The sequence below is a fragment of the Euleptes europaea genome, chromosome 10 (genome assembly GCF_029931775.1).
Source record: "Euleptes europaea isolate rEulEur1 chromosome 10, rEulEur1.hap1, whole genome shotgun sequence".
NCBI lineage: Eukaryota > Metazoa > Chordata > Lepidosauria > Squamata > Sphaerodactylidae > Euleptes > Euleptes europaea.
Genome location: NC_079321.1, coordinates 10,252,606 through 10,265,274, shown reverse-complemented (window position 1 = coordinate 10,265,274; position 12,669 = coordinate 10,252,606). Strand labels below are relative to the sequence as shown.

At 38.7% G+C, this 12,669-nt stretch overlaps 1 protein-coding gene across 1 annotated transcript in view; it reads right to left on the bottom strand.

The window, feature by feature from the left end:
• RUNX2 (RUNX family transcription factor 2) overlaps window positions 1-11,155 on the bottom strand; it is a 292,808-nt gene extending 281,653 nt beyond the window's left edge. The window contains exon 1 of the mRNA XM_056856377.1: window positions 11,098-11,155. Within this exon, the coding sequence (XP_056712355.1) occupies window positions 11,098-11,155 (58 nt within the window). The remainder of the gene's footprint in view (window positions 1-11,097) is intronic.
• Between the last annotated feature and the right edge of the window lie 1,514 nt (window positions 11,156-12,669).

Below are 12,669 nucleotides of genomic sequence, written 5' to 3'. Positions count from 1 at the left end.
TAATGTACAGACCTAAATTAAGAAGATATATTTAAACACCACAGCTCTGAAAGCAAAGCCCATCTGTTTCCATGGGTGTAACATATTGCAATCCTAGGCATGCTTACTTGATAGGGTAACTGGGTCCATTCCTCAAACACTGGCTCTTTCCTCCAACACTAGGGGAATCCTCCTCTTACTGGGGGGGGGGCACCAGCATCTGTGGAGTGGCTCAATAGCATCCAACCCGCCAAATTCATATCTGTTCACATTTTTTTTGAAGGAAATGCGCAGACCCTCACAATTTGTGACCCGCCAGGCCAAACATTCTCCACTGACTGCATATGATGGCTACGCTTCTTGACCTGTCAGGAGCTTGAGAAAACCTCAGAGTTGTTGGTGCCTGTGGCTCACTTGTCAAGAGACCGCAATGCCAGGAGGGAGGGGTACCTCTTGGGTACCTGGCCACGATCCACCGTTAACTTTTGACCTGCCTGAGGGCCTTGCGCTCCTGAGCCATGGAGGCTTGCCTGGGACAGAGTAATAGCTGAGATTATTTTGTGGGTGCATTTTGAGGCCCGGCTTTGTGAACAATCCACCAGCCTCCGCTCCTGCTTCCCCTCCTCTGCTCACATCAATAGAGCATGTTGCTGGAGCAGCATTCATTGCGTTGCTTTCCTGTGCCCCTCCAGCCAACTAAATAGAGGCTTAAAAACAACAAAAGCTTGTTAATCAACATGTTGAAAAGTGAAAATAATCACAAAGGGGTCGGTCAGTCTTCGACCCTTTAGATCTTTAAAGGAAAAAAAATTTTTTTAGTCTCCTCAGAGGTGTATCGTATTATAAATACGTTAGAAATGTTTTACTCTGAGGATATGTAGCATTCCTGTAAAGGTTAAATCAATAAAAATGATTTGGCCACATTCCTAAGCGTGGCTAGAACAGGTAGTCCGTTGTTTTAAGGTACCCTTGAGTTTTTGGATCAGATCATTATGGCAGAGCAGAAAGGGTTTGCTCAAGGCGTGTGACTCTGGGCAGGCATTCTGTATTTCTTCTAGGATACCATCGGCCCGAAAATGTCAGATCATGGAGGCAACTTGAAACGTTATCTTCAAACCTTGCGTGTAGCCATGTATGCATTGTATTGTGCTTGCTGTAAGTTTTGTAAAAGGACTTTTAGCATCTGGGACGACGAAGATCCTTCAGTAATTGATAAGAACCAGGTATGTGAAGGACCTCATTCAGCAGGGAAAGGGAGAGAGAGAGAGCAAAAGAAGGAACCTTAATTTTTTTTGGGAGAGCAAAGAGAAGCGGTTGCTTTTTATCAGAGCCTGAATCGATTCAAATATTTTTTTTTTCGTCTTCTCTGTGCGACTTTATAGTACTGGCATTCAGCAATGTGTGGCCAGTACATCTCGGGAGCGCTGTAAACAACATTTTGTGTTTTGACGGACTGTTTTTTGTTAACTCCCACAGGTTGGGCTTTTTTTAAAAAAAAAGTCTTAAGTTTAGTAGCTGCTTTCTGCATCATCTGTAACAAAGTCGGCACATTTATTTTGTGCTTTTATCTCTCACACGTTCTATGGCTCGGTCATAATGTATCAGTGCCTAGATTGTACTCCCGTTTTAAAACTGTTTCCCTCCTTCCCTCACCTCTGTTTAAAACGTTCTAGATCTAGGCTCATACATTTTTTAAAAATTAATGTTTTGTGGAAGGAGGAGCAGGGGAATTGGTTGGGGTTTCTTTTTAGATACATCTGGAAATCTAGGGTTTAGGAGAATCATTCTCAGAGGATGCAAACTTTGATAAATAATACACAGAGCTGTGTGGGTTTTTTTTTTGTTAAACTTTTTTTTCCCTTTTCAAAATTAGAATAGCTCTTCTCCTGTGTGAGCAGAGAGAGTATCTCAGTTTGTGTTTGCACTGCAGATTAGCCTTAACATTATTAGGGAATTTTTATCATTTTTATAATTACCAATATATATGAACACATTGAGTTTTGCATTTGTGGAAATGTGTGTTTTATAAATGACATGTTTTGCATATGTATGTGCAAACTCATTATGCAGAGATATGATTAGATAATCCGTTTAGTTTACTGTGTGTCATAGCTGAGACTTTTTGGCAGCATAATATTTATAGTAACAGTTCACACATTTCCAGGTTCTGCAAGTAATTGACATGATTCTTCAAAATAAGAGATGGTTTGACAGGATTGGTCAGTTTAATTTGAAAACCAATTGGCGTTTGGTAGAATCTGAAGCTTGGTTTTGCTGATTAAAATGTGCGGGCCATGTTATCATCCATATGAATTGGGTTTTTTCTCCTTTCTCAATTACTTTTAAAAAATAATAAAATGCCAGTAAACATACCTGTTTGTCTTGAGTTCTTAATGTTTTTAGACTTCAGTTTACCGTTAGATGGGGAAATCAGACAAGGATCTATACACAATCTAAATGCGGGTGCGGAATAACAACAGCCGCACAGCACACCACCCTGACCTGAGAAGTTGTATGGGAGTGGTTTGGAAAGGAAGTGAAATGAAGTGAATGCCCTTTATGCAGAAAATCCTTTAGGGAAAAAGACAGACCTTCTACTGATGTATACTGGGTTACGCTGCCTGAGTAAACAGTCCATATTTTGGGCCCTTGTCACTTTAAAGAAGTCATTCATTGTTGCAATTAGTACATTTCTCAATTAACTTGTTTTGAAAGGACGTTTGAGTTGAATTTTGGTATTGCTTACTACAAGACTGGGAAGACACAGTATCCTTTTTTGTAAATATAATTCAGCAAAGTTTTGCTTCAGGGCAGCAAGCAGCACTGATTATTTTAGGGAATAAACACAGTACTAGCACAACTACTTCCATGTATTACAAAACTCTGTATTTTGCATCGTACATCATTAAAACTATGTTGTCATTTATTTATTTCTCAGCTGTCCTAAAATCCTATACTATAAATGTCCGTGGATATCACAAAGAAGCAATATTCTAGTTGCTTTCAGAATTTTTTTATACAATCCACACACATTCCTTATTAAAAGGATGTACACACTATATAACAGTGCTTCTGCAGTGTTTTTAAGGTTCTATTTATAGATTATTTCATTGGTATACACTTGAATATTCATTCTCATTTCTGACTTAGATATTGAAAAGCTCTTATCCCTTGAGATAGCTAATTCTAAACTTCATGACACGTGTCAAGTTTTATATGTTCTTCACTGATTTTAAATGTACTTTTCTGATTTGTGTGTCAGCCATGATAAAATGCACTAAAACTTGTTTGTGGCTAACAATTCTTTACCATAAGGACATTTCCTTTACAGGTGAAGAAAACTTAAGCGTGATAAACTGACTGTATTTACAAAACAGTAAATGCAACATAGCTATGTAGTATTTCACATAAACTCTTTGTTTCTTTTAAGTGGCTTAAGTCACTTATTTTCAAGATTTATATACAATATTCTCCAAAAATGAAATCCTCGCCAAGTGGCACAACCATTACAACGTTTGGCAGTTTACTGCAAAAAGAAATGAGGCACAATTAAACCTATGCAATCAGTGGAGTTCTGGAGGTATTTTTTTTCTTATTGGGCTCAGAAATACTCTCTTAGCACACAAAAACCCTCAATGTGCTTGAAGGTGCATTTTTGAGTTAAGGTCTATGACCATTTTTGAGTTAAGGGCATATGCAGTCGAAAATCTTTTGCACAGAAGAGTATTAGAACAGTCATTTATACCTTCTGTATAAAACAGTAGAAGGGATTATGATGTAAATACAGGCAAATTAGTCATAATAAAAGAAATACAAACTATTAGCCCTGTAGCAAAATTATTAGGTTCTGGTGATACACAGGAACATATTAAAATATGCTAGTTGCGTTTCTATTTTATTGAGAGATTTCTTGAAATAAAACCCCCACGGCGGTCCTAAGGATGTGGATATGTATTCATATTCCAGATTTTGCTTACATGTTTATCATGTTAATTTTCTTGGTATATGGAAGTTTTTCCAAGCATGTAAACGGATGCTGGTATTAGTGAGCGTCTGCCTTATATCATTATTATTCTACTGGAGTGTCTGAATGCATTTTTAGTGTGTTTTGTTGTTCTGAACAACAGCATAACTTGTATACTCCGCCTTACATAAATGTAGGAAATCTGTCCGTTCAAAAGAAGTAATATAGTGGTATCTTTATTTGAATAATTTAGGAGAAATACTATGTAGTCCATGTAACATTCCACTCCTAAAAACCATCATATATAATATATATTTTATAATGTTGTTAAAAATATTTTTGAACATATTGTGTAACTTAAAACCACTCGCATAGCGATCATAATCACCAATTGTCTTATACTTGCTGGCTTCCATGTTATTCCTAAACAGTTGGGCTTACTTTCAAGTAATGCATTTCAGATTGGGGTGTCACAAAGTGACCCTAAAAACATGAGCTAGGAAGCAGGTTCCATTGATTTCATTGGAACTTGCAAAGGAATCACGCAGCCCAGTTCTATCAAAAATATACAGCAACAAATTCCATTTTACTGAAGTTCTGCCAAAACATCTGTGCCACGGGGTTTTTAGATCTGACATTTTAAACGTTAAAGCGATTGTTAATTCCAAGACTGCCAGACTTTAATGAGTGTATCACTCGTTAAAACCACACAGTAGATGAAATAATGGTTTTTAGTCTTCACTTTAATGATTATTTTTGTATGAAATGTAGGAAATGTTGTTGACAAACTGACGAAAATAAAGGAAACCTGATATTTGAGTTTTCAAAAGAAATTGGTTTTTTTTAATCTTTTTGGCATAAATAGTTGCTGTGCTGAGAATGTGTTTTTGAATAACTTGTGTCAAAGGATGATGCAGACTTTTGAGCTACGCATGACTCAACAGCTGATCTCATGGAAGAGTAACTAACAATGCAGCCCTAAGCAGAGTTATACCCTTTTAAGCCTGTTGAAGTCAATAGGTTAATTGAACTTAGAAAGGTGTAGCTGGGTTTAGGATTGCACTATAACTCTTAGCTGAGAGAGTGCAAATTGCGAGATAAAATATTTTTGGTTGCTTCAGATGGTTGTTGAATTGTAAGACTTGAGTTTGTTATAGAACTATTTTAAAGACAACATTTAACTTGAATAAAGGCTAGATGTTTCCCCCTTAAATTAGAAATGATTTTAAAAATTAAATTACCCTTTTGGAGTAGGTTAGTAGTCAGTACATAATTCCTACCTTTCCTTCCTCCTCCCTCTCCCTCCTGTCGCCCTTTTCCCAAATCTCCAGGGCAAGTTTGTAATGAAATAGGAAGCTTATAGCTACATGTTGAAGCCTAGAGCAGTAAGCTGAATGCTGACAAGTAGAATAATATATATATTTATATGCAGGAAACAGATGCATGAATAATGGATACCTTTTTCTTTTTCTTTTCTTTTTTTTTGCTTGAAGTGCTAAACGGCTTTATTATGCAATAACTAGAGTGCAAAAAGGTATTTTACCTGATGCTCATCTTCTAAGGGTGATCCTTACTGATGACTGTGATCCAGCACGGAGTTAAGCATGCCCAAGACCGCTGTATTCAGTGGGTTTAGATGTGCTTAACTTTAACCAGGATTATAAAATTGATTTATGAAAGCAAATGCTGTTAAAGAACGAAAAAGCCCACGTGGGTGTAAATTCCAGACTTACTCTTCTGAGTGGCTTCAGATGGAAGCACAGCATAGAAACAGAAGTTTTGGGCTACAAACCCATATGGACGGTGTCGCTAGGTTTGCCAACCTCCAGGTATTAGCTGGAGATCTCCTGCTATTACAACTGATCTTCAGCCGATAGAGATCAGTTCACCTGGAGAAAATGGCCGCTTTGGCAATTGAACTCTACGTCATTTAAGTCCCTCCCCTCCCTGAACCCCGCCCTTTTCAGGCTCCGCCCCAGAAACCTCCTGCCGGGTGCGAAGGGGGACCTGGCAACCCTAGGTGCCGCCCAAAGGACAGCTACACGCTTCTAGGCCAAAGCAGTCAATGGGCTAGGAGCATAGCTCTGCTTATGATTGTACTGATAGTTAAGTTTCCTAACTTTCAATAGGTTCGAAACAACTTTTTTGCAAAAGGGCAGCCTTTGTCAATAGCATAACAGTAGATACCGTTGATATAGAAGAAAGTTCTTGTGCGTTCTGTGAGTGTCTGCTGTGAAGCTGCAATCACATTTTAAATCTGATACGCTTTGCAAAAGGAGATTCTTGTAAAGAAAATGCATTTCCTAGTTTGTGTTTTGTCTATATGCCCACTTACTATAAACCCCTCGTTCTTGGAACCTCCCAAGCAGGGGCATATGGGAAAGCCTCCCTACGGATAATTTTGAGCCTAAATTGAATACGCTTGACTATTTCTCCCGAGAAAAACCTGGAAAGCACACTTAAAATATAAGCAGCATCCTACGGGGGTGTGTGGGTGTGCTTGTTAAACTGCTCGGGGAAATATCGGTTCCTACAGAATGCTGAGCGGTGCGTTTAAAATGCAACCTAACCACCCTAACTTTGCTGTTCTCTTGAACCTTCTCAGCTCCAAGTTTTTATACTCTCGGGCATGCTAAATGGGGCAGTTTATTGTAATGCTTTATTAATGGTGTGTACTTAACGAGTTTTCTGAACCCGTTCCATCACCTGCAATGCTCAGAGTTAGATTTTACTGGATACCTGTCGCAAGGCTATTATTTGTGTGTTTCCACCTCCTGTTGTTTGACAGAGACGCCTGAAAACGGATAGACTGTTATGAGTTTAGTGCTTGTGAAGGGGGAACCCGAAGAGTCTGTTTTCGGGGATTCTTATAGGTAGCTTTCTTTGGTCGCTGCCTGATGGGTAAAATGTTGACCATCTGGACACATGAAAGCATTAAGAGTAAATTGTTTTATTAGTTTATATGAGTTGAGGCCATGTGATTTTTGAAGTGGGATTGGTCTTTGTGTGTGTGTGTGTGTGTTCAAGCATAAAGCCAATCCCTCTGGAGAAACAAAATTAAGCATTCTATTAAATGCATTTAAAAGCCATTATTAGACCACCTCTGAAGAAATCACTATACGTGTGGGATATTCAGCGTCGCTCCACTGTGTTCAGCTGGAGTAACTGAAGTCTTTCAGTATTTCTGATTGGCTAGTTAATACAGCCTACCGGGTTTGGGGCTTGTCTGTTTTATAAAGGAATTTGAGGTGTTACCCCTATTTTTACTTCAGCTTCAAGTATGCACTGGTGCATCATTAATCATAGGAAATGCAAAAATAAATAATATAGTTCCCTTGGATTTTTCATGTGAATACTTACCTTTTCCCTTTTTTTGTATATACAGTTGAGGTATTTTGGTAACCCCCTAACCTTTTACTTCAACAAGGAGGTACAGTATAAAAATATTACCACAGTCTTCATATGAGCAGCTTTCTCTAAGAAAACCTCTAGATGAATATTTATTGGAAAAAAAGCAAAAGTTTCAATACAGGCTGATTTAGCTGAGCCTCATTTCTATATTTTAGACCACCAGTGTATAAAATTAAAAGCACATGGATTTTTGAATCACTAGAAAAGGTTTGTAATTGATTAGCACTGTATGAAAGTATTGAAGTAAAGTAAGTTTTGATTTGTGAATGGTTCTATTCAATAAAGATTAATCCTGTATGCCTGATAAAAATCTTTACCTTGCCTATGAATTAGGGGTGTTCTCTCTCTCTCTCTCTCTCTCTTTCTTTGCACTTACTCATTTGTCTAACTGTCAAATATTTTAGTGTTCTTTGAACTATGTAACATTTCACTTTTTAGGAACATTTATATCAGATCGGAGTGGGGATTTGAGCAATAAAGGGAATATCAGTGCCTAATGCCAAGGAAATAATTACATAAATCAAGTTTTTTCCTTATGTTGTATTTTCAGAGTTCACAAGTATTTTATATTTTATGCTTTCCCCATTGTTTCAAAAAGGAATAGCCCTGTCTTCTGATTTGAAATGTCCTGCGCATTCCCACTCCTTTTTTCTCCTCCATCCTTCCTTTGGTGTTGGCATATCTGCTCCTTTTAGAACTATTATTTCCAGGTACTGAGATCTAGAGTTTAAAATGATTTCTTGTTAGGATCCATAAGCATTTGGAATTTCAAGTTTATTTTCACAAATTGCAATTTTTTTCGTATTCTAGAAATGTAAAAAAACCCTCCCCCAGTTGTGGCGACATCCTTCTGATCGATAGGAATACTCTGGAGTAAATGTGGATTATAGTCACTGGGTAGCTCATATATTATATGTTTCAGAATGCATAAAGCATGTTGAGGGCATCAATGTATGCCCTTTAAAAAATTAATTGGAGTCTTATTTAAATACAGTTTTCATAGATGTTGAGATTGCTGACGAGGTGGCCTATCTTTTTGCTTCGTATTTTCAGCAGTTTTTGTAAAACTAGTGAAGGATTGTACATGACTATTGCAGAAAGATAGGTAGTTCATCCTGCATATTCTTTGCCTACACTGGGAGATTGTGCTCACAGTCTTCCAGTGAATGAACGAACACACAAAACGCACACCCTCACACTATAAGTACAGAATGCTCTTATTGATAAATTCCAAACCTTTCCCTGAACACAGGAGATGTTTTTAAGATTACATGAAAATCCCATCTGATGTGAGTGGAGGTAAATCAGATTTCCTCACTGACCATTAATATCAGCCTTAAATGGGTAGTTGTTGATTTGATGGCTGATAGCAAAACTTTAACTGATTATAAAGGCTGTAGTAGGATAGAATTAAATACCCGGCGCCTAAATACGGAATCATACGACAGTGCAAATGATATTCGCCATGTGAACCAGGCCACTTCATTAACATGCATCAGCTGTTAAAAAAACACAACCCCAACAACTAAGGAATGTGTAACTTCAGAAGGTGCCTACATTGGTCTGTTAGAAGAAGCGACAGAAGAGAAACAAGCAACTTTAATCGGTCAAACTATTACCACCGCCAAATTATCAAGCGGAATTAACGGCTTTCCCTGAAAAATTCATTATAGCTTGTCTCTGAGCGCGCATTCACTTGGCTGGCCTTATTTGGATTTTGCGTTGGGAAGGATGGTTTGCCCCGGCCCTAGGACCTTTCAGGTAATTTAAAGAATGACCCAAAGTAGATGAATTAAGCAGTCAGCGCTGCATGTTATGATAACGTTAGCCAACGATATTTCTTCTAATCTCTTTTTTGGAAGTAAAAGCAAAAAGAAAGTCCCTATACATGTAAACTGTATTTCCTGTTGTAAACACCCGGATAATGTGGTCTGGCAAAGCTTATGCGGTGCTTCATTAAAACAGCAGTTTGGGTAGAAAAAAAAATTACCTGTCATTTTTAAAAAACACTTTTTTTGGGTGCTCATATTTTAGCAGGCTGCCTAATTACAGTGTAACTAACTGATGGTGACTAACATGCAGAAAGGGTTTTTTTGAAACACAGTTCTCTGTTAACTCCTCAGATGTCTTTTGTGTACCAGAAATTAAATAGGGTCCCTCCGTTCTACGGGCACAAGCCTTGCTCTGCGTCCCAATTGTATCCAAGGTTTCGCAGTAGCCTCATGTGCTTAAATGAGAGCCAGTTGAAATGTGTGAAGTGGGAGGGGTAAAGGGAATTCCGGCCATCAGCTAGATACAATGCATGCTCAATCTAGGTGCATGCGCTGAAAGCATTTCAAGCATCAATCCGGGTTTTTTTTTCCCTTCCAAGAGGAAAAAAAATTCCATTAGTTTACATCTCCAGCGTAGTTTTGAAGCGCGATGGACAACGTTAAGAAAATATTGTAAGTGCTTGGATTCTCCCCCCCCTTTGTGTGACGGTTTTATCAGTCCTTCAGATACTTTTTAACATCTGTAACATTTCAGTAGAAAACTCTCTCTCTTTCTCTCTAATACTGGTTAAAAGCCTTCGAACAGCCTCTGGGTTTACAGACAGCTTGTTGTCACATCTTTTGAAAGTAATCTCAACTGCGCTGCAAACGCCAAGGAAGTTAGTTGAAGCCATTCAAGCGCATTATGTATTATTAAAGACCAAAAAATTGGCAACATTTTATTTCATGTGGCATTCATATATGTGCTGACATTATTTCAAAAATAGGAAAGATCAAAGTGCGGTTTTACAGCTTTTGAGCTCTCATTCAAATAGGTGGAGTATATTTGCACAGTTAACTTGCTCCTCTCCTGATGATATTTTTAAGATTTCTATTTTTACAGGTATGTTGTGCATAGCTTCTTTAAACATGTTACTGCAGTTTTAGAATCCTGTTAATCTATCATCTTTGTCCTGTTTTGCTTTATCTTCCTAGTTTTGATGCCAGGAGTTTTACTGGATTGAATGTATGTTTCTTTCTAACAGCACAGTCCTGCTTCTATCACTTTCTTCGCATTGTTTAAGCTCTTTCTTTTCATGGGAAGAGCAGGGGAAAATGCATAAGGTTTTGGTTTTTGTATAAAATTTGGCAAAGACTGATCCCAAGCACACATTTCGAAGCGAGTTCCTTTTGAAAGTCATAGAGTTTGCTTCTATTTAAAGCTGCTGGGGTTAGAATGCCAGTTTGCCTGTGTGTGTGAATGAAAAACTGCATCGTGCTAATTGCTCTTGTCTTATTAATTTCCACCACATATCAGGGGCTATGTAAATCAGTCCCATTTGCCTTCTGCAATTATTTGTCTATTTTAGTGACGTTGGCTTGAAACGACTGGCCTGCTACTTCCAGGTATGTTATATGATGTACTCAGTATAATGGTCAGCATAGTCATTCTGTGTTATTCTAATCTGCTGGATTTTACAGCTGCGCTCTTTGCATACACTTGCACAACTACCTAGAATCGCAGGCAGGGAAGACAAGCACACCTGCTGTCCGAGAATTAACGGGCACCGTAAAATTATCTCTCCCCCCTCCCCAAAAAAAACCCTTCAACAGAGCTTCAATACTTGAACGTTTGCTAATTGGTGGTAGCTTTTATTTTTAAACTCGATTCAAACACACATGCCGACTTTTAAAAAGAGGCAAACCACAAATGGCAAGCATGTGACGACAATCACCAACATCGCAAAAATATTTGGAAACACGAGCACTTACCCCAGAAGAAGTTTTGCTGACAAGGGGTCACCGAGCTGAAGAGACTGTTCGATGCCATGGCTTTCTCTTCAGTTGTCACACAGCCTGCGTATCTTCTGGTGCAAGGACTTCTCGAAGCCTTATACTGAAATCACAAACCATAGCCAAGCTTTGTTTTTTAGTTTTACAACATGTCCGGAATGCATCGATTGTCTCTATACAATATATGCATATATATTTTCCTCCCTCTGTCAAAAAGCCTGGAGTACTGGTAACATTCACACACAAAAATGCAAGGAAACAAAACCAAAGGGGGGGAAAAAAAGAAAGAGAACGAGCAAATATTTGAAGGACTGACTATTACTGAATAGACTGTGGTTTGAGAGCACTTACTGACTTGGTTGGTCTCAGTGGCTGCTGGTGACCTGTGGAGATTAACCATTTAAAAACCAGAGGCTTCTCGCTGCGTCCTTTTGGAGAAAGTTTGCACCGCACTTGTGGTTCTGTGGTTGTTTGTGAGGGGAATGAAACATTCACACAATTCAAAAAAGCAAAAGCTTTTAAAACTCCTCTCTTTTTTTTTTGCAAGCACTGTTACTGGAGAGACAGAATCATGTGGTTTGTGACATCATAGTAGTCAAAGTGAAGTGGGACTGCCCAAGAGGGTGGCTTTTCCTCTCCTCTCTCCTCTTCCCCCCCCCTTTAAAAGTCTGACAAAAGGCCCCGTGGTCAGGCCCTTCCTGGCATCCAGAAGGCATATAGCTTTTTAATTTTTGTGACTCACGAGGATTTGGAGAGAGTACAAAATGCTCAAATAGCCCCAGACTCCTGTGCAGTTTAAAGCATATGGACAGCAGAACTTCATTTGTACTCTCTCAGTTTCCCAGATTCTTCCCCCCCTCCCTCCTTTTCTACTTCCTTATTGTGTCTGTGGAGAAGTATAGCAGAATTGGCACAAACGTCTGTGTGAAATTCTGAACAACAGCGATGATTTACAATAATTTACATCTTTGGATTCTATCACGATCTTGGGGTCTGCTTCATATTTGCCGGGGTAGCTGGATTCCTTCTGTTTTTCTTTTTCCTCTTGTCTTTTCTCCGCTTGTGAATCTGTAACTCATTGTAAGAAACTTTACCTTTCCGCAAGTTCTAGTAACAGACTGCTTACTGGGGCTGTGTGTTTTGGGCTGTAATTGGCTGTCACAGAAGTGTTAGTCTGGGGATTCCTTTGCAAACCTTAAATCATGTCTGTCTAGGTTGCGTGTTCCTAGGCCAGTTGGCAGCTTCACGTAATGAACATTAAGTTCAATTATATGCCAGTCTTCCCTGCTCCATACAGAACCTGTCATCTGCATATTGTGACTTATGCATTTTAAAATGGAGACAGCGAGGATGCAATATATGCGATATTTGATAGTGGGTGCAATAGTTCATGTGAGACGGCAATACATTTAATCCATCAGTGGTGGTGGTGGTGGGGGAGAACGGTGCTTACTTGACTCTTCAAAAAATAACTTTGTGTGAACAGATTTGAGCAGTCAATGGGAATGCTTGCTTTGAAAATGAAACACAGATATGGTGCGTAGGTGCTGA